This window comes from Sander lucioperca, chromosome 24 (assembly GCF_008315115.2).
Source record: "Sander lucioperca isolate FBNREF2018 chromosome 24, SLUC_FBN_1.2, whole genome shotgun sequence".
Lineage (NCBI taxonomy): Eukaryota > Metazoa > Chordata > Actinopteri > Perciformes > Percidae > Sander > Sander lucioperca.
The window spans coordinates 16,210,971-16,233,235 of NC_050196.1; the positions used below are offsets into that span (position 1 = coordinate 16,210,971).

The window sequence follows — 22,265 nt, forward strand, 5'->3', positions numbered from 1 at the left end:
TATACACTTTCTAACAATCGCTTCTTTCCCTTTGATGATGAGGGAGTAGAAAGATAGGAAAGGGAGGATTGGTTCAAGGTTGGTTCACACAGATACATCTTCAAAAAAGAAAGACAATTATTAAATTAAAACTGATAAGAGAGGCTTTGTTCAGAGTGTAATGTAACAGATTCACAACAACTAGTTTTGGGTTGACTGTGTGTAGACAATGACGAATATAGGAAGCGTCACAGAGAGTTTTTTTATGATTTACAGCATTTAAAAATGTTTTTAAAGCATCTTAAATCAAATATACCTGCAGCTATCCTGATTACTATAAACATAACTATGCAACTGTATGGAGCTTTTTGCACTTCTATCAAGGCATAACATGTCAGAGGTGTGTGTTTCTCAGATTGTTGTGGATTTATTCTGCCCCATAACCTCCCGTGTGTTGTGTGTGTGTTGTTGCAGCAGCAGTACGGCTACCAGGACGAGGAGGAGCGCTCCCTCAACTCTCTGGACGATAACCCAGCCTTCCCGCTGCTCGCCGCCCCCGCTCGCTCCAGATCCCGAGGAAACCCTTTGGACAGAGACAGACAGCTCCTCCAGGACCTGCTGTCCTTTTACCTCACCTCCCCTTCCTCTTCCTCTTCCTCTTCCTCGTCCTCCCCTGTGCAGTCCCTGTCCCGCCACAGAGGGGCGGTAGCAGCAGCTGCAGGATTTCCCTCTTCGCTGTCCGCCTCATCCTCCTCGTCCTCCTCTTTCTTCCCGGAGGTGGATTTCCCGCTGGACTACAGCGAGGACTACGTTTCCCAGGTGGCTCAGCTCAGCAGGCAGCAGCAGCAGCAGCAGCAGGAGCAGGAGCAGGAGCAGGAGCAGGCGGAGAAGAAGGCGCAGGAAGAGTATGACGCGCTGTCCGGACTGGATGGTGAGAGAGGAGAGGAAATAAAGATACGCAGACAGAAAGAAAGATAACATTCAACAAGTGTGAAAAGTTCCTTTAAAGTTGACATTTTGACAAATGTGCAGTGCTGGAAAATAACTTAATTACATTTACATTTGGACAGTTACATTGACTCTGTACTTATTATAATTTAAGGTACTTGTACTTTAGTGTTTCCATTTTCTGCTACTTTATTCTTCTACTCCACTTCATCTTCATGTCAGAGGCAAATATTGTACTTTTTACTCCACTACAATAGTTCAGTACCTTTAGTTACTTTGCAGATTCAGATTAAGAATACAAAATTGTAATCGACAAATAAATAATGATCTTATTATATCAAGAAAACTCTATTGATCCCAGTGGGGAAATTCACAAGCTACCCAGTAGAATTATAAAGTTATATATATTAATCAATTTAAATTAGCTCCACGTTTACCAGCTGCAACATTAAAGTGATGTGCACATTAGCACAATAATATAACATTATTCTGGAATAGACCATTCTGTAAATTAAGTATGTTTGATACTTTAAGTACATACTGATGCTAATAATATCTCTGTAACATTTGAAAGCAGGACGTTAACTAGTAGCAGAGTATTTCTACAGAGTAGTGTTGCTACTTTTACTTAAATAAAAGATCTGAGTGCTTCTCCCACTGCATGTTAAATCTAAAATCTTTCTTTCTTTATTTATTTTCAAACAAAAAAACAATAACTGCGTTGCAACACACCAAAAGAAAAAACAATATTTTCAATATTTTTGAAAAAGGAGTGGAGCGAAGCCAAAATCTGAATCTGCAAAGTAACCAGAGGCCTCTGAAATGTGGAGATGATAAAAAAGGAAGCTAAGTTCCAGTGAAGACTCCAGTCAATATTTGTGTGTGTGTTCTTCAGAGCGCTCTCTGCAGAGGCTGGCTCTGCTGCTGGATCACTACGGCCTGGAAATGAAGGACTTGTCCCCCGACCAGAAAGACGACCTGCCGGCCATCGTCAAGCAGCTGCAGCTGGATGGCTCCTACGCCCACAAACACACCAAAGGTCGGTCCGCTCACAGGCCTCTTCGTCTAACGCCATCTGCTCATCAGTCACTTTTTACCGCTGCTGAGAAAATTTATAAAAACAAGTGAAATCAAGTACTTAAAATCAGCCCTTCTTTCTGTCGGATGAATGTAATTATGGGAAACAAGTTTTGTGACATGTCATACGACAAATCACAGTCACAGATTATAATACAGACTTTTACTGTTTTGCTGTGTTGTCACAATGACATCTGGATGTTAAAATGAGTAACACTGATAGAAACAAAAGTGTTATGCTTCAACTGGATGCTCGTCTTAGATAACAAACCCACCTCTAGGTTTGCACTGTAAAGTCCAAATACACATACAAAACTAATTTGTCTGGCATTCTTTATGGGTTTCTTTTTCCTATTCAGAGGAATATGGGAAGAATGCTGCCACAGGAAAGAAGGTGAGCGTGTTACTTTTGTTTTTTAATGTCTTATAAATAAGTTGTTTGTGTTGTTAAAAAGATTTTTAAAGTAACTACAGCTGCAAAAAGTAAAATATAAAAAGAAGTAGCAGAAAAGGGAAGTAGTAAGTATTTGATCACCATGAAAAACATTTCAACATATTCTTTAATTGAATTTTTTTATTTTTATCCATCAGGTCACAGAGGGTTCAATGGCGTATAAGACGACCGTCCCCGAGGCTCCGCCCTCCACCAACGAGCCTCCCAAACCTGGAGGAGCCCCGAAAGACCCGACCCCCGCTGTCGCAGCCAGCCGGGACAATCTAAGGAAGGGTGAAGTGGCGGCCCACACCGAGGAGTACGGCTACATCGTCACCAATCAGAGGTACCATACGCTCACTGCCTCCACCAATCACAAGACTGGATGTGTGTGAATGAAAGGGGTTTCAAGTTGTGGATGTTGTTCTGTTGTCTTCATGTTGTGAGTTCTGTTTGTGTGTGTGGAGAAGACTTGGCGCTAGAAGGAGTGCATTTATAAAGTTACAGAATGCTCTGAAGTTACAAAAGTACCCATGAAGAGACGTTTCTGCTGTCAGATGAGCTGAAAAGGGAAAGGAAACAAATCGGAGAGGAAGGAAACAGAAATAAAAGGAGAGGAGGGTTGGAAAAAGAGAGTGACAGCAAAATGACTGAAAGTAGGAAAGAAGAAAAGAACGTAAAAGGAAGAACTTAGGGAAGGATAAGAGAGCAAAAAGAAAAGAAAATATAGAAACAAAGGAAAATAAGTGAAAGGAGGAAAGTGAGAAAGAAGTAACAAAAGAAAGCAGAGGGAAGGAAAGGAGAAAGAAAAAGAATGGAAGGAATGAACAAAATCTGGAAAGAAATAAGTTAAGAAGAAAGAAAGGAAGCAAGAAAATAATGAAGGGGATGAGAGAAACAGGAAAGAATGTGTGATGGAAGGAAAGAAGAAGATATTGGCAGAACGGTGGGAAATTAGAAAAGAGGGAAGCAAAGGTTGAGGAATGGGGAGGGGTTACGGATGTTAGCAAGGGGAAAGGGAAAGGGAGGAGGAAACAAAGAAAAAGACAAGAAGGAAGGACAGAAAGAAAAACAAAAGAGTGATGGTGAAGAGAGACAAAAGGAAGACAGAAGGAAGGAATGTTATCAGTGATGGTGGAGAAACACTAGAAAGTCTTCAAAATGAAAGAGTAGAGTAAGTAATAACATAAATAAATACTAGAACCTCCACTGTAACTGGCACTCCGATGAGCGCCTGAGTGTGTGTGTGTGTGTGTACATGTGTGTTTATGTGTGTGTGTGTGTGTGTGTTTGCGTGTGTGTGTGTGTGTGTGTGTGTGTGTGTGTGTGTGTGTGTGTGTGTGTGTGTGTGTGTGTGTGTGTGTGTGTGTGTTGTCACTGCAGCCCCCTTGTACTGAACGACGGTGTGCGAGTGCTGCAGCTGCTGTCGGAGAGGATTGGTCTCTCCACCGGCTCCTTCATCAACATCAGGTAGGAGCGGGGACACGGCGGTCATGAACCCTCTCTTAAACACCCCCCCACCTGCTGGCCTGATGCCTCTGGATCCTCATATGTGAACTCATTTAACGGGTTGCTTGTCTGTTATTTCATGGGATTAACCTAAATCTTGGCCCAAAGCTCAACGCTGAAAGACACGCAAAACCTGGCGGAGCTGTGAAGCATTGTGTGTTGATGTTCTGCATGTGGAAGTAATTCACTGCTTTCTTTCTGCTCATGCTTTTTCCTGCTTGCTCTAATCTCTTCACCGCTGAACTTTGACCTAAAAGTGATCTGCACATGACAAGCCCATAACTTCCACAAAGTGGTTGCAAGTCTTCCTGGAGTCCACGTCAAATAATAATAAAATTAAACTGCAATTTATTTCAGTAAAATTCAAAAATACTTAATTGTGCTGGTTGGCAAAACTTCAAAGGACACATATAAGAAATACAAGACAAGATATGTTAGTGTAAAGATTAAAAGAGAAGAGCAAACAAATGAAATGTCACATTATCAACCAAAAAAACATCAGAAAGTAAGGGAACTGATTTTTCGAGCCTGAATTGTAAAAATAAAAATAATGCAATAAAAAAAAGTGATGATCAAAGTGATTAATACTCTTCATGGAGCCCACATTAAATATAATAAACTGCAGTTCATTTCAAATTCAAAAATACTTTATTCATCCCACAGGGCTTAATTAGAAGCAAGTTGGTTTGCAAACTTGAAAAACAAACAGTTTACTCCCAAATATAAAATATTACCAAAAAATTAAATAAAAGTTGCCAATTCATTTTGTTTTCTGTCAATTGATTAATCGTTTCAGCTGTACTTGTAAATACTGTTAGTTTAATCTTTAACAACATATAATACACGCACTTCACATTTTTTGTATGTAAAAAAACTTTATTTGTACGTAGTGCATTTAAGATGACAATATTTCCCTCTGAAATGTGGTGGAGTAGAAAGTGGTATGAAAAGAAAAAAGACTCAAGTAAAGTATAAGTACCTCAAATGTGTACTGTCGCTTGAGTAAATGTACTTAGTTACTTGGCAGCACTGTGTGTAACTCCCGTTTGGATCTGCTCTTGTGTTTGGTCCTCTGCAGCGTTGTGGGACCTGCGATCACCTTCAGGATCAGACCCAACTCCAAGAACCTGACGGCTGCAGATGTGGCAGAGAAAGCCGGTATGTCACCTCAGTGATAACTACTACTACTACTACAGTACACTGCTTCAAATACTGTCACCCAAAGAGAAAGCTGCAGGCATACTTTAATGTTTCTCTCTAATATTGTCTAGTTATTATTTTAACGTTTTCTTCCTGCAGTTGCCGAGAAGAACTTCCTGGAGTCTGAGACGGGCCTGAAGGTGCTGCAGAGCGGGGTGGGAGAGGTGGGTGCTTGTGTGTGACGCCTGAAAAGTTGTCAGAGGCAAAAAGAAAGGCAGCAGAGAGGGTTTCATGTGGAAGGTGGAGGAGCAGAGAGGGATAAATACAAAATGAGATCAAGTTATGATGGGATGAATGGAAGGATAGTGCTTAATGTGGAGGAAATGAGGGAGAAGGCTCTTTACATGAGTAAAAGTAGTAATACTACTGTATAAAAATACTCTGTTACAAGTCAAATTCCTTTAAGTAAAAGTACAAAATAATTAGCATCAAAATATACTTATACAAAAGTAAAAGTACTCATTCTGCAGAATACAATGTGTGTTTGTCACTTAGATGTTGCAGCTGGTAAAGGTGGAGCTCATTTGACTTTATATACTGCTTGGTTGTTCAATCTTTAATAATACATTATCGTTTATTAGTTGATTTATATTTTGTATTAATAATCTGACTCTGTAAAGTCACTAAAGCTTTTAAAATGAATGTAGTGGAGAAAAAGTACAATAAGTGCCCCAAAAATGTAGCAGAATAGAAGTATAAAGAAGAATAAAATGGAAATACCTTATACTTGAGTAAATGTACTTTGTTACTTACTATTAAATACTTAAATGCAACAAGAACATGATCTGGAAAGGCAATCTTCATTTAAACTTGTACAAAAGAAATAAAACATTTTATACACATTTATTTTGAAAGTCAGTCCGGAAGTTGAGTTTGCTTAAAGTCGGTCTGACTTGACACTCTTGATATTTCGGCGCTGGGTCCATGTGAGTGCAGCAGGACGTCAGGAAAGCTGCTCTGCATCGTGCGTTCGGTGAGTGAAAACATACAAATCAACTCATTAACGAGTTGTTATTAGTATTACATCAATGCAGACTTTATAAATCAAGCAGGTCAGCCTGATGTTATTAATTCATATTCATGTCACTTTATGTTTTTGATGACTTGTATCCCACGAAAACAGCCTAATATTCTGTTAAAGATTACGTAATAATCACTTTATAGTGACATGTATGCACTCAAAGTTCTTATGTTTTCTACATACTGTTCAGGATCAAGTGACATTAATGTGCGTTTGATTATTTATGCTCTTTGATTCATATTCCTGAAATATACTTAATATTATCAGGCCATTGTGTTTGTACTCAATAGCCAGTTCATGTAGTATTTTTTGTACATTTATATCACTTATTTTATATATTGTCAATTTAATATTCCTAAGGTTGAGCGTCTGTACACTAAATAATCATTTTATCATCATAACTATACTATCTATACTTGTATCTGAAGCTATTATTAGTGAGTTTTACTGCAGGTATTTTATTTACTATATTACCTAAACACAAAAGCATTAATGATACTTTTTATGATATCCTTCTAATATTAAGTTGTATGTGCTGTTGTGCAACTTTCATTTGTTTTATGGCCTTTTTTAAGGATTTATTTCTTGTTTTAAGGAGCAGTGATAAATTAACTGGCTTATAGCTCCATAAATTAAAGAGAAGAGAGGAAAACTTGACAAGTGATGAAATACAAGTCTCAGTAAAAACATGAAGCAGTAAACCACCGTCAGCCACATGTAGCCTGGTCATCCATTTTCTTTTTTTCCCTCTGCTTCACACACACTGATCCCCATCGGGGCCCCTTTATAATAGCAGGTGAAGTACCCCCCCCTTCAACTTTAATGTCTTTCAGATACCACACACACACACACACACACACACACACACACACACACACACACACACACACACACACACCAAGAGAGAGCGCCTCACATTCCTGAGGCCCACGAAGAGGAAGGAGGAGGTCTGAAAGGTCAACAGAGACAATTCTCCCAAGGAGAAGAGGGAGGAGGAGAAAAGAGAATGGAGGGAGGAAGGATGATGAAATGGAGGGGTGACAAAGAAGATGAAAGGATGAGAGAGAAATGGTAGAAAGGGAGGAGAGGAGGAGAAATGAAGTAGAGAGAGAGAGTGTGGAGAGGACGAAAGAAAAGGAGAGGAAGATGAAAGCCGAGATGAATGGGAAGAAATAAAGGAAGAGATTCCTTCTCCTTCTCATGCTCACACTTCTTTTTACCCAACCCGTTTCCCCCTCATTGGTTCATGCTTGAATATGTCCTTCATTTTCCTTTCCTCTGTCTGTCTTTCCTTCTTTCCCTGCCACAGAGGAATGATGGGAAGTCAATGCCCCTGGCGACCCGCGTCCAGCCAAGCGGCTCCCGTGCGGTCTTCGCCACGCTGGTGGCCATGGCCTGCATCGGCAGCATCCTGGTGGCGGCCATGACCGTCGCCTGCCTGCGACACCACGCCCACCGTCTGGCAGTCAAGAAGCTGGGTCTGGGACCAGAGGGGGGCACTTTCAACCACCAGGAGTACCAGGTGAGGAGAGAGCTACAAAAACTACAAATATGTCTTCAGCTCTAAACAAAGGAAATGTTTAGTCACCCTCACAAGCAAAGACACAGTTGTAAGCCACAGCAACGTCTTGCAGTATAGAGAACAACGTTATTATGAAACTGACACGTTACAGTCAGATTACAACTTGTTAAAAAACACACAAGGCAAATAAAAGACAATCAATCATTTGATTAATTAGTTTAGGTTTATTTAACAATGAATAAAATGTTGTCATGCACACAAAGGTTACAGTCGATGACAGTAGGGCTGTAATTTACCTTATTTTCATCCACGATTAATCTCTGGATTATTTTCTGGATGAATGGATTAGTTGTTAAGTCTCTAAAATGTCAGAAAATGGTGAAAAATGTGATCAGTGTTTCTCAAAGCCCAAGATGACGTCCTCAAATATCTTGTTTTGTACCCAAATCAAAGATATTCAGTTTACTGTCACAGAGGAGAGAAGAAACTAGAAAATATTCACATCTAACAAGCTGACATCACACAGCTTTCATAAAAAATGACTCAAACTCATTAATGGATTATTAAAATAGTTATCGATGAATGTAATAGTTTACAACCAATAAATGAATTGATTAATCTCTGCAGCAAACATTATCAAACCTCAATAATTAAGAAAAAAAGAAAATGTAAGAAAAGTTCAACAGAAGCACATTAAATGGACCTAAAACTATTCATAAAACACATAAAAGAGCACTTTAAAGTGATAAAGCAGTGATGCATGCATACCTGGCTCACCAGGACCTGTGTCGCCAGCACATGGCATCCAAAGGCGCCTTCGGGCGTCTGGAAGCTGCTGCCCTCGGCGCCGTGGGAGGAGCGAGCGGAGGAGGAGGAGGAGGAGGAGGAGGAGGAGGAGGTGCGGGAGCAGGAGGAGGTGCTGGCGCGGGAGTTGGAGGAGCAGCAGGAGGCGGAGGAGCCGACTCGAGGGTGAGCAGTGTGTCGTCCCAGTTCAGCGACGGAGCCCAGCCCAGTCCCAGCTCCCACAGCAGCACGCCGTCGTGGTGCGAGGAGCCGGCCCAGGCCAACATGGACATCTCCACCGGACACATGATTCTGGTCAGTACCACACACTGGAACCCCGGGAGACACAAATATAACCCTCAGCCTTTGCTCTGACTTTCTACCTCCTGAATTCCTCTCACATAAATCAATACATTTGAAACATTTAGTTTGCATATAATCATTTATTCAACAATATTTCAGTAACTAACGTAACTTTCAAGTTGACCAAACCAAACTTAGATTTCTTTTGAGCTGCAAATCACCAAAATATGTACGTAGTACCATTGACAGTTAGTCTGGAGCTTTCAACTGCATCTTCCAGCTTTTTAAAGTTTTAAGTTTCTTAAAACAATTTTACACACAGTAAAATAAAAGTGCATTTCAGTCGTTAGCTTAATTCCAGTCCATGAAAAGTTTGTCTGTTTCGCCTCTTCCATGTAATTTCCTTCCTTTATTTCTGTTGTATGCTTGCGATCTATTTACGTTGCTGTTCTTTTTGTCAGGATATTTTATTGCGATTATAAACACATTCCAGCCAGTGAGTTTTCAACCGCATCTTATGGCCTTACCTAACCTAACCCTAAGGTTTAGGTTTTAAGTTCTTAAAACTGTTTCATGCACTACATGTACATGTACACACGTGTAATTAGCTAAATTCCACTCCATGAAAATTCTGTTTTGCCTCCTCCATGTAATTTCCTCCTTTTGTTTCGGTTGCATGCTTTACGATCCATTCACGTTGCGGTTCTTTTTGTCGTTCTGACTTTCAGAGAAAATCCAATATAACTTTAGTAGCAAATATTGCTGAGAAATTCCTAGTAATGAATGTTATTTATACAGCATAACGATGAGATAAATACTCACAACACATACAATCTATATAAATATTCACCTTAAAAGATTTGACAGAAGCACAGGCTTGTTCTGAGTGAACAGCGTGAGATGGAAGAAGGATTTGACTGTGACTAACTTTCCTCAGGCCTACATGGAGGACCACCTGAGGAACAAGGACCGCCTGATGAAGGAGTGGGAGGCTCTGTGCTCCTACCAGGCCGAGCCCAGCACCGTCTCTGTGGCTCAGAGCGACGCCAACGCCAAGAAGAACCGCTGCCCTGACTCTGTCCCCTGTGAGTCTAAAGACACACAGCACGTCTCCAAATTATGCACAAGACATCCGGAATATTAATATTCATGAATAAAAGGGGGAAATCTGATTTTGAGGAGTTAAATGTCACTGTTGTCCTTCAGATGACCACTCGAGGGTGAAGCTGAAAGCGGAGGTCAACCCGTCACGCTCCGACTACATCAACGCCAGCACCATAGTAAGCTTGTTACTCTCTGCACTTTGTCAAACGCACCAAACACTGTGAACAAAACATTCACTGGTCTGTTGAATATCTGAGTGAAACTGGCCGACACTTCTAGTGTCAGAAATAATGGAGCAACACCACATGCATAGCGTCTTGGGTTTTCTGGTTTTGATTTAGTGTTTGTAATATTTTAGAAGAAGGCGAACAATGTGAGCAGCTGACAGCGAGTGAAGGACAGAGAGTGTCACACACAGACGACCAGCGATCTGAAAGTTATCATCCCTTAAATCATATCAATCAAAGCATATAGAAGTCTGTAAATTGTGTGATCGGGTTCTCACCTAAAGTGAACTGAACCCAGTGGAGCTGTCACCATCACAGCTGGTTTCCATGTTGACTGAGACTTTGTGCTTAGCTCCGAGGTGACCTTTGACCCCCTGCTCCCTGCCTTCAGATTGAGCACGACCCCCGGATGCCGGCCTACATCGCCACCCAAGGGCCCCTGTCACACACCATCTCCGACTTCTGGCAGGTCAGTGAGATTCATTTACAATTTATGTTTAAAGTTTGTGACTGGAGAAGGTCCAAACAGTGAGGACAAACTAAAGAAATAGCCTGCAGATGTAGAAATGCATTTCGCTTTGAGAGGAGAGAAGCAGGCAAAGTTGAGTCTCAAGTATTTATTTAGCATTTCATTTATTTAACATGTGGGTCGTGGATCTTTAAATGCTGAGTGTGTGCTTGATCTCATGTGATGTATTAGGGATGAGCTGGAGTTAGCGGTGTGTGTTTGTTGTGTAGATGGTGTGGGAGAACGGCTGCACTGTGATTGTGATGATGACCGCTCTGGTGGAGGACGGAGAGAAGCAGTGCGACCGCTACTGGCCCGACGAGGGATCGTCCCTCTACCACATCTATGAGGTGAGATCGGAGGAGTGAGCGGGTGAGAGAGAGTTATAAAACACTCACCCAGGTAACATGGGAGTGTTTTAATCCAAACCACAATCTTTTTCCTAATCTTAACTAGTTGTTTTGGTGTCTAAACTTAACTGTCGTTGCCTATGACGCTTGCTTTTGTCGGCTAAACTCAACTGTAATGTCCGCTGAAGCGACCGACAGCTCGCGGAGCTCCGTGGCCGGCTACCACCTTTTGACGGCTAAACTCAACGACCTCTACTAACACGTCTGATGCAGCAGCTGTGTTTTTGATTCCCGTCCAGGTGAACCTGGTGTCAGAGCACATCTGGTGTAACGACTTCCTGGTGCGAAGCTTCTACCTGAAGAACGTGCAGACGCAGGAGACCCGGACGCTCACCCAGTTCCACTTCCTCAGCTGGCCGGCGCAGGGCATCCCCACCTCCACACGCCCGCTGCTGGACTTCCGCAGGTACCGCTGACACCTGCATGTCCACATATAAAGACAGACTAACAGGAACTCTAACACTTGTTGTGTTAAAATTAGGGCTGTCAATCGATTAAAGTATTTATAATTGTCTATAGTTAACTATAGTTTTTTTTGCAAAGAAATAAAAGTTATTTCTATTCTGGGCCAAGCTAAGTTATTAACCTGATCGGATGAGTCACTAGCTAACTAGTTAATATTAACTAACATTTAATGTGGCGATAGTAAAGAAAAGCTGAGATTGCAAAAGTCTGGTTTGCAATTTCATTTTTCTCAGTATTATGTTTAGACTGAAAATGATTTTCCATTTTCAAACATGTGAATGGAATCAGCCACAGACTTTCATAGTGTAGATTGAAAGGGTTTTTAGAGCAATGTGTCAAAAGAAGAAATAACTTTGTTATCACTACGGAACCCAGACACTGTATCAACACGGGTGTTAAAAACATTTTTAAATTATACCAAACTGTTACCTCCCCTCCACCATTAACCTCCCCCGCCCCTCCCCGCTGCTCCTCTCCTCCCGTCCTGCGTCCTCCTCCCTGTGCGATGGAGGTCAGCGTTGGTTTCATTTTCAACATATCTGTCTGTGTCATTCTTGTGGTTTGCAGCTAGTAGTCTGAGTCCAGTTGCATAGTCACAAAAATGATCATGGACTGATGTGGCTGCAGCAGAAGGTCTATCGCCCAACTTTACCCCTTTTTTACCCCCCTTATCTATCTATCTATATATCTATCTATCTATCTGTCTGTCTGTCTGTCTGTCTGTCTTTATATCTGTCTGTCTATCTTTCTATCTGTCTGTCTGTCTTTCTGTCTTTCTATATGTCTGTTTTTCTGTCTGTCTGTCTGTCTGTCTATCTATCCATCAATCCATCTATCATGCATACTGTTTGTATGGCTAAAACAAAAAAGTTTCAGAAAATCAATCCTTCAAGTAATTTTTTCCACATACTGTAACATTTTAAGGACTTATTTTCTTATGACAGAGATAATAAATTTTTTTGTGATCTCTGATTGGATAATTTACCCTAGCATCTATGTTTGGATACTAAACTGTTGAAATGCTAGTTAATATACCCAGAAACGTCATAGAAATGTAACTAAATGTTCATTTTTTTGTGTGTGTTCATTCTCTTCAGGAAGGTGAATAAGTGCTACCGAGGACGCTCCTGCCCCATCATCGTGCACTGCAGGTAAACCTGGACTTTTCCTCAATAACATCAGATAATGTCAGAAATGACACCTTTCTGTTAGAAAACGTATGTGCGTTACGTAAACGCCCGGGTAGCTCACCTGGTTGAAGGCTCAGTCCTTTTATTTTATTTACATTTCTTTACAGTAAATTGTATATTTATTTTATTTTCCTCTATTTACTATTTTTTTATTTAAAACTTTTTTTATTATTATTAATTGTATATTTTAATATTAATTTTTACTTAGTTATTATTGTTATTTATTTTATGTCCTATTTACTTCATATTTATTATCAATATTATACTACCTCCTTTTCTCTCCATGTATGGAGGTATTTACCTGTATGGAAACAGGTTTGTTGAAAATTTCAATAAACAAAACTGACATTTTTTTTTTAAATAACTCCAAAAAAGAAGTTTAATTTAAACTACCAATCACGTCATGCAGTGAGACGCAGACACTCTGTTGCAGTTCCACAGAGATCCACTTGGTGGAAGACAGAAGCAACATTTCAGCCATGAACAAAACAACACACCATTATAAAAGAGGAAGACGTTTGACTTTTTGCAATCATATTAATAAGCAGGAACTCGTCGTTACTTGTATTCATTAAAGTTTGCTTTGTGTTGTTTCCATAGTGACGGTACCGGCCGCTCTGGGACTTACATCCTGATCGACATGGTTCTCAACCGTATGGCTAAAGGTGAGCTTTATCGATGCTGTTGACTTTAAAAAGGAAACGCATTTCTGCTGCTTTTTATCAACAAAAACAACGAGGGATTTGAGCCGATCAAGTGGATTTCTGATTTACCAACTCCCTACAGTGCTCTGCTAAAACCACACTGTTGTCAGACAAACATTGGATTATTTTTTGGTGTTTTATTGGTGTTGACAGATGTTCAATATTAAAGGACTTGGAGAAGGATCAGGAGCCAAAAAAGCAGAAACCCCGTTGCCAACATCTTCCCTTTGTTTTACCGATAATATCTGCATTTGTGTTATTGTTATGCATACAAAAACACTTTTAAATTAGCATTATATGAAGATAAAACTAAATGAAAGTAACCCAACCATCCACCCACCACTTCGGTAAGTTTTTGAGGATGTAGAAGTGTGCAATAAATGTGTGTGTTACCAGGTTTTTTTCATATACAAACAAATACATAAACAGTAGAGAACAGGAACAGAAGAGAAGACAAATAGACAGATAAAAAATACATTTACATTTTAGAATTTGTGTTATGGGCATCATATTATAATCATTTAATAGCGTTTTGTTTTTAACAATAATAAAATGGTGCTATATAGCTGAAATTGTTTAATTAAGTGCAGTAATGAAAGTTGGCTTGGTTTTTGCCCATTTTTTCTTATGAATATGGAATTCCCACAAAAAGAAATAGTTGTACGATATACTGTACATCATCATTTTCAATCTTCTCCTAACCCAAATATAGCACCACATCACACATATGTATTCCAACATTCATCTTCCAACTCTCTGTGTGTGTATGTGTGTGTGTGTGTGTGTGTGTGTTACCTGTTGTGGTGCAGGCGTGAAAGAGATCGACATCGCTGCGACGCTGGAGCACGTCCGTGACCAGCGGCCCGGGATGGTCCGCACCAAGGTCAGACTCCGCAAACCTAGTCTCACAGCCAGCGATGGGGAGTAATGTCTGGCTACACCACAGATGCATTCTGGGATAGGAGAAAAAAAACGCTCTGGGTTATTTGCATTTCTTTAAACCAGGGGTGTCAAACTCAACTTCACTAAGGGCCACACTGGAACATGAGAATCGCGTTAAGGGCCAGACATGTTTGACATGCTGTATTATTTGTGTCTCAAATAGCTTTCTCACTAACAGTTTGGTCGACATAAAGCCTAAAAAAAGTTCCTTAGCTATCATAGAGTTTAGCAAATCAAGCAGAACAATGAATAACTTTTTTTAAAACAACCTGTTTCACAGCCTGAATATGTAAACTCTCTGCTTCTGTGGGAATTTCTGAGTCTCAAAGTTGGTAAATCTGCCAAATTCTGCTTTGAGTGTTGCATAACTGCAGTCTGAAAAACAGTTTCCCATCTTTTTGGTTTGGCTAACATCTAGGCGGGCCAAAATTTATTGTGACCTAAACTGATATGCGGGCTGGATCAAAATTTGCAAGGGGCCGGATTTGGCCCGCGGGCCTTGACTTTGACATGTGCTTTAACCCAATCACAATGGTCTTGGGGACGGTGGCTCTGCTAAATACTCAGGAAGGACCTTGTTCTGGTGGAACATTTCCACCCCACAAAAGAAACTGGCACATACACTATTAAAGGAAGTTAACTGTTGACACAATACAGTACTGTGAGATATTTAAATGAGCTGATACATGGTTACACCTCATTAGCTCTTACCAGTGTATCTCCGTGTGTACTTCGTCCACAGCAATCCAACCAATCAGTCCCAAAACGTCCCAGTTAGAGAGGAGATGCCCTAAACATATTCTTTGTGAATCTTTGTCAGGTTGTAAATAAAAGGCTTTCAGTCTTGTGTAATTGGGGTTCCTCTTGTTGTTTCCAGGACCAGTTTGAGTTTGCCCTGACAGCCGTTGCTGAGGAGGTCAACGCCATCCTCAAAGCTCTGCCCCAGTGAAAGCAGTCCTGTCTGACGGACCCCCCCTGCCCGTCGACACCTGTCTGACCTTTCTCTCTATGACGACGACGACGATGATGATGATGATGATGATGAAGAACAGCGTTGTGCTTCTCTATCTGCCTGTCAGGTGATTTCTTGAAACAAAAAGGTGATGTCAAAAAAATTTAAAACAGCTGTTAGGAACGATCGAGCAGGTATATATCTGATTTTTAAGTGTTTGTGGCACAAATAGGATGCGTTCAGGGACGTTCAGAGGGTTAAAAAGTGTTGCATTCACAGCTAATTCGAATAAAAATGAAACCAGGAAGATAAAAGAATGAAGCTGCATGTCCCATCAGAAATCCCTCTGGAGTTCAGGTTCATTTTGGTTTCTTTTTTATGCTTTTATTTTAGTCTTTGATTAGCATCTTTTAAACTGCCTTCAACCCACATGCATGGTATCTTTTTCTTTTAGCGCAAAGTCAGCTACAAGTCTGACTACTTATTTAGTTAATTTAACAAAGTATAAAGCTGCCAGGAACCCAAATTACAGGAAAAAACACCCAGGCGTCTATAGAAATGTACAAATCTTTAGTTATTATCACTCAGAATATTATTATAGAACACTTTAAGTTTATAAAAAATTATATTTCATTTCATTACTTATATCCACAATTGCAGCAGAAAAAAAAAATAAAGAAATAAAACAATGCATTCACATGCAAAGTGATTTTATGTCTTTAACTGGTTTTCTGAGATTTGTCGCTCACACTCTCAGCTCTGTCTCTCCACGATATATAAATAAAGTTATGTTACTATAAATAAAAGGCGCTCAGTGTATTCACAGATGAACAGACTCCAGAGGTCATTTTTTAAAATGACTGTCATGCCTCATAAATTAAAACCACCAACCTGAATGCATTTTCTGAACCATCTGACTGCATGTGAATGAGCCACAGACTATTTAAACATCAGAAGTCCAGCCTGAAGCTCTAATTTAAGCCAGATTGAAGCAACCATTTATTTTTCCTCTTATATGTGGTTGAAGTTTGTTGAAATTGTGCTGCTGTTGGGTCATGGTCTCAGTATGGAATCAAAATGATTGAAAATGGATTTGAAAGCATCCGAAGGTTTAAAGGATTGTTTCCCTGCTCGGCCTGTAGCTTCCCTTCCTCTCCTCACACCTCTTTGTGTGCCATTCAGATCATTTGAAGTCCCTGGATATATTGTTGTATACCTCATGCAAGTCAGAAAAATAACTAAAAAAAATATAAAAAAGAAATGCTATTCTCTGAAAAGCTATTTTGTATATGTGAGATAAATTAAATCTTTTTGTGTTTAAGTGCTGCAATCGCTCGTGTGACTTCTGTGACTTTAAATACTGGTTGTTGTCGTTTTTAGAATGATTTTGTAAGTAGAACTCAATTGAACGGTGATGTATTTCTATGCCCAAAATAGTATAGGTTTATCTTATAATTTTGAAACAAAATGATCAGATGACATTATAGGAGCAGTACAGTGTGAAGAAACGAGTCCAGGAAGGGTTAGTTTTTAGGCTTTTAAGGCTTTGAACACTGAAACATAAACCATACATAATCTTTTGTCCCTTTTTTCAGTATGTGTGAATCCTCCTGACCTTAAATATTATACTCAGCTCTTTCTCACATACGTATCTCAGTGGGCTTACCCCAGAAACATCACACTATCTGGTCTGCTGCAGCTCCAGGATTAGACACACAAACTCACCATCACTTCAGAAACCATCACTCAGCTTCTCCCAGCAGAGATTAAGACTTTTATCAATTAACCCAGTCCCTAAATACATAATGGAGGTTTAATCTGCTTCCAGAGCAGTTAGTGAGATCATCTGAGCTTTTCTCAGGCATCAGTTGTTTCTGGGGTTTTACCAACTGCTCACACTGCAAAAATATTAAACCCACAGGCTGCACACACAAAGGACAGGAGTCCATTTTGAATTATACAACAGTCTGCATGAAATAGCCTGCGCTATGGTAGACAGATGGTGCATCCGTTTACCATTTAGGTTATATTTGTAGTGCTTAAATGTCATTGGTTGCAACCACTTAGTCAGGGAATATTGACAGAACTACAGGAAAATAATCAGATTACATAATAACTGACCTGTTTCAACCGACTGTATTAAAACAATCCACTTATGTTAACCTTTCAAAAGAAACCCAGTGTCATGCATTAGTGTTAACCAGCTAAATGTGAAAACGCATATATAGTATATAAAATAAGGTTTTAAGATGTTGAAAAAAGCTGCTGGGGGCATGTCGTCTGAAGGCCCTGAGCCGAGAAGCAGCGGTGTTAGTTTGAAGTTAAAATGAGAGCAGCTTCCGATTTGACACAAAGCACACACACACACACAACCACACAGAGAGCAGGAACTGCCAGCACCGACTCAGGCTGAAGTTACCAGTTCTTGTTCATGACTTAGCAACTTTCACAGCAGACATTTTGACTTGTCATAGTAGGAAACACAGCTGAAATTGATAACCTTAACGATGGCTAAATTCTATCAAGTGTCCCAGTAAGCTATTTCAGTGAGTCAGCATGAATACCAGGGCCTCTCCTAAGAGGAATGCAGCCATCATGAATGGTTTTGAATACACCTGTGCTTTTCCTACTATGACATGTCAACATGTCTGCCGTGAAGAAGGGCCATTAGCCAAGAACTCATTGAACTTAGTGACTCACAGGAAAAGGAAATGATTTATAGCTCTGGTAATGTTTAAGCAACAGGGAGTTTGTTGTTAAGGACGACAAACCATTTCAGCACGCCCATAAAGAATGTTGAAAATGCAGAAACTGGGCAATTCAGTACTACAGTTTCTGTATTTAAAATATTTTCTAACGTGTAATGCATTTAAAAAGTAATCACTGATTTTGCTTTACTCAGACTTTGACACAACTGCTTGTTTCTGATATGTTGCAATTAAATGAATCAGCCTGTTTCTTTAACTGCTACAAATAAAGCTCCCAATTTTAATATTGCTTAAGATGTTTTACAGCGCAACCTTCAGCTCTGGGAACAAAACCTTTTAAAACCAAAATGTTATTAAAACTGCTCATCTTAAAAAGGAGACACAGGACAAACTGAATGGAGTCATGATTTTATTTTGCATTTAAAATGAGGCAGGACACTCGTAGCTCACTGGAATGTGCAGAATTTAAGGAATGAGTCCAATATTGCGTCGCAATAAAACACCTTTCAGTGTTTGGCTTTTCTTTCTGGGACCGGTGACAGTGAGCTACAGACGTTTCAGTGGCCTAGTACTCCTCTCCTTCATCCTCCTCGCCGACGCTGTCAGTGCCCACTTCTTCATAATCCTTCTCCAAGGCAGCCATGTCCTCTCTGGCCTCTGAGAACTCTCCCTCCTCCATCCCCTCTCCGACGTACCAGTGGACGAAGGCCCTCTTGGCGTACATCAGGTCGAACTTGTGGTCGAGGCGAGCCCAGGCCTCGGCGATGGCGGTGGTGTTGCTGAGCATGCACACGGCCCTCTGCACCTTGGCCAGGTCTCCTCCAGGAACCACAGTGGGAGGCTGGTAGTTGATGCCCACCTTGAAGCCTGTGGGACACCAGTCCACAAACTGGATGGTGCGCTTTGTTTTGATGGTGGCGATGGCAGAGTTGACATCTTTGGGAACTACATCACCGCGGTACAGGAGACAGCAGGCCATGTACTTGCCGTGACGAGGGTCGCATTTCACCATCTGATTGGCTGGCTCGAAGCAGGCGTTGGTGATGTCAGCCACTGATAGCTGCTCGTGATAGGCCTTCTCTGCGGAGATAACCGGGGCGTAGGTGGCCAGAGGGAAATGGATACGAGGGTAGGGCACCAAGTTGGTCTGGAACTCCGTCAGGTCCACGTTCAAGGCGCCGTCGAAGCGCAGGGAGGCGGTGATGGAGGAGACGATCTGTCCAATCAGCCTGTTGAGGTTGGTGTAGGTGGGGCGCTCGATGTCCAGGTTCCTGCGGCAGATGTCGTAGATGGCCTCATTGTCCACCATGAAGGCGCAGTCGGAGTGCTCCAGGGTGGTGTGGGTGGTCAGGATGGAGTTGTACGGCTCCACCACAGCGGTGGACACCTGGGGGGCTGGGTAAACTGCAAACTCCAGCTTGGACTTTTTGCCGTAGTCAACAGAGAGACGCTCCATCAGCAGAGAGGTGAAGCCTGAGCCGGTTCCTCCTCCAAAGGAGTGGAAGATGAGGAAACCTTGGAGTCCTGTGCACTGGTCAGCCTGAAACATGGAATACGTGTTATCACTGATCAGCATCTTATTGAAAATGCTACGCTTCCAACATGTTTTTTTAGAATAAGAGCTCACCAGTTTGCGAGTCCTGTCAAGAACTAGGTCGATTATCTCCTTGCCGACTGTGTAGTGACCACGAGCGTAGTTGTTGGCTGCGTCTTCCTTTCCGGTGATCAGCTGCTCAGGATGGAAGAGCTGGCGGTAGGTTCCTGTACGGACCTCATCTGAAGAGCAACGAGAATACTGGTTTACAAGGATGCTCCGTTTCACAAGTTAAAATGTACAACAGACAACCACAGTAAAAACTCACATTTAAGTTAGCAAGGTTAAAAAGGACCAGTTGATATATTCAACTGTTTCAGGATTTTTAGTTTAGCGGTCTTAATTATTTAAGCCAGCTAAAGCACCATAGTTTGAATAACTAATCTGTAATGATTTGGCAGAAGTTTGCATTGATTAATATTTTACCAATGACTGTTGGCTCCAAGTCCACGAAGACGGCTCTGGGAACATGTTTGCCAGCTCCAGTCTCACTGAAGAAGGTGTTGAAGGAGTCGTCTCCTCCTCCGATGGTCTTGTCACTGGGCATCTGACCGTCCGGCTGAATGCCGTGCTCCAGGCAGTAGAGCTCCCAGCATGCATTGCCCATCTGGGCTCCGGCCTGGCCGACATGCATAGAAATACACTCACGCTGCAGAAAAGAGACAAAGATCAGTTATTACTTTCTCATAAATGAGGCAAATAGTAAAACTGTGTTGCTGTCATGAATATTAACACTTAATTCACATTTAGATTTACTGGGATGAGACACTGAATGGTTCTGCTCTGCATTAAGCAGCGTGTACAGCTCATCCTCTGCAGTGACCCAGATCAAACCTCAACTATCAATATATCACTAAAATTGTTGTGCATCTTTGCCATCATCTGACATTTTATAGACAAAGTCAAGTTACACATTAAGATACAGTGATCTATATAAAAACGGGTTTGGTTTATTTGAGCCAGTAAAAAAGTGAGGACAAAAACAAAATGGCTGTCAACTGCAAAACTAAACTCCTTTTGCTGAGTCACAGCCGGTTACTGCAGCTCTGTGGCGGGTTAATTCCGCTCTCCCGCCCCTCCCACGCTGAGACGGAGCAGCAGCACAAACACCACCCAACAGGGAGGAGAGGGGAAATACACCAGACAGGAAGAGGCGCGCCTCTCCTCCCTGCCCCCACGCCATTTTGCTTCCTAGGATGGCAAAGACATGACCCGCCCTACTTGACCTCTGATTGGCTAGTACTCGTTGCCGGTTCTTGTTGGGTTGGTTAGGCAAGAGTGGGATTGGTTTGGGTCAAGATAGAAAAGTCAGGGTAAGCAAATCATAGGCGAAGTACGGCAGAGTAGGGCGGAACATGCCTTCGCCATCTTGGGGAGGAAAAAAAAAAAAATTCTGGCTGCGCCCACAATGCTGCAAAGAAGACCTTTGTGTAGCATTTACGGACAGGGCGTTATCTGATGGCGTCTTCTAGCTCGAAGGCTTAAAAAACCTGCACCAGTCGGCAGTCAATGACACGGGCACATCGTGCGCTGCAAGCTTTTAAATCATGTATTTAGAATAATGAAATTACGGCTTCAAAACGGACACATTCAACCGTTTAACAACGTCGAACTAACGTTAGTCTGGCCACGTCACATAACAGTCACATTATATAGGCGGCCACACGCGGTTTTATAACCGAGAACAATCAGATTGACGTTAATTTAACAGAATTAACGGATTTCTTTCGGCATTATAACAATATTCACTAATAGAAATATCAATGTTAAACATTAAGCCTAAAGGAAGACGCATTTTATTTAAAAACTGCTACCTACCCCTAACAAAAGCAACAATCTGTCTTTCACCCATTTTTTTTTTTTTTTTTTTTAATAACTAAGGACGTTGTTCATATTTATTTTCGCCTCAATACTCACCATTTTCTGGCGGTTTTTTGCTCCTTCTTTCCGACGTTGAAGAATCGGTGGCTGAAGGCGGTAGTGAGGAGCGGCATCTGGAGCTGGTGCTTTTATACCTTTCCGAGGAGGCGGAGCCAAAGCGGCGGTTTGAATCTTCTCTTGGCGGGAGCGAACGTTGGGTGCTGCTGCTGCATTCAGGCGCGGCTCGTAATATTCCAATTCTTACAGTTTAGCTGCGTCATCTGAAGAAAATGTGAATCTTTTGTTTTTTAGGAGGCAGGGCCGCAGGGAAGTTCTTAAAGTCCCAATTTGTACCTCTTATATAGTCATCATTCTCATATTTGAGCCTTTAGTATTTTTGATTACATTCAACTAACAGAAAGTTTGACCTCTGTGTTTATTTTTTATTAGTTTTTTTGTCAAGCAGTTTGATGAATACAAATAACAGTTCAACATAGACCTTTTTCACGGCAGACATGTTGACATGTCATATTAGGAAACGCACAGGTGTATTCAAAACCATTAATGATGGCTGCATTCCTCTTAGGAGAGGCCCTGGTATTGTACATGCTGACTCACTGAAATAGCTTACTGGGACACTTGATAGAATTGAGCCATTGTTAAGGTTATCAATTTCAGCTGTGCTTATACTATGACAAGTCAAAAATGTCTGCTGTGTAAAAGGTCCAAACACACAGCAACATAGACACATTTGTCTAAACTGTGTCCTTTTTATAAGTCTCTGAACACCTACACAGGTGTTTTCAACACAGTCCTGGGAAGAGGT

The 22,265-nt window shown here is 41.2% G+C and overlaps 2 protein-coding genes across 8 annotated transcripts in view; one reads left to right on the plus strand and one right to left on the minus strand.

The window, feature by feature from the left end:
- ptprnb (protein tyrosine phosphatase receptor type Nb) overlaps positions 1–16,607 on the plus strand; it is a 28,012-nt gene extending 11,405 nt beyond the window's left edge. The window contains exons 6-24 of one of the 7 annotated variants that reach the window (XR_004896639.1): positions 454–910; positions 1,823–1,966; positions 2,364–2,398; positions 2,596–2,783; positions 3,821–3,907; positions 5,025–5,104; positions 5,246–5,310; positions 7,477–7,689; positions 8,470–8,787; positions 9,713–9,860; positions 9,982–10,055; positions 10,498–10,575; positions 10,845–10,964; positions 11,264–11,430; positions 12,587–12,640; positions 13,280–13,344; positions 14,193–14,266; positions 15,203–15,888; positions 15,938–16,607. Coding sequence is in view for 6 of the 7 variants with exons in the window: in XM_031292173.2 (XP_031148033.1) it covers positions 454–910; positions 1,823–1,966; positions 2,364–2,398; positions 2,596–2,783; positions 3,821–3,907; positions 5,025–5,104; positions 5,246–5,310; positions 7,477–7,689; positions 8,470–8,787; positions 9,713–9,860; positions 9,982–10,055; positions 10,498–10,575; positions 10,845–10,964; positions 11,264–11,430; positions 12,587–12,640; positions 13,280–13,344; positions 14,193–14,266; positions 15,203–15,274 (2,439 nt within the window). In the remaining variant the exon portion in view is untranslated. Of the gene's footprint in view, positions 1–453; positions 911–1,822; positions 1,967–2,363; positions 2,399–2,595; positions 2,784–3,820; positions 3,908–5,024; positions 5,105–5,245; positions 5,311–7,476; positions 7,690–8,469; positions 8,788–9,712; positions 9,861–9,981; positions 10,056–10,497; positions 10,576–10,844; positions 10,965–11,263; positions 11,431–12,586; positions 12,641–13,279; positions 13,345–14,192; positions 14,267–15,202 lie in introns of all 7 variants that reach the window. The other 6 variants (XM_035998731.1, XM_035998732.1, XM_031292173.2 and 3 more) reach the window with 6 other exon arrangements.
- A 1,770-nt stretch (positions 16,608–18,377) lies between these two features.
- Positions 18,378–21,675, minus strand: LOC116044552 (tubulin alpha chain). Its single transcript, XM_031291834.2, has 4 exons — positions 21,497–21,675; positions 20,006–20,228; positions 19,613–19,761; positions 18,378–19,525 (listed from the first exon to the last, which is right to left on the minus strand). Exons 1-4 carry the CDS (start codon positions 21,497–21,499, stop codon positions 18,551–18,553), a joined length of 1,350 nt encoding a protein of 449 aa, XP_031147694.1. The 5' UTR covers positions 21,500–21,675; the 3' UTR covers positions 18,378–18,550.
- Positions 21,676–22,265: the final 590 nt, after the last annotated feature.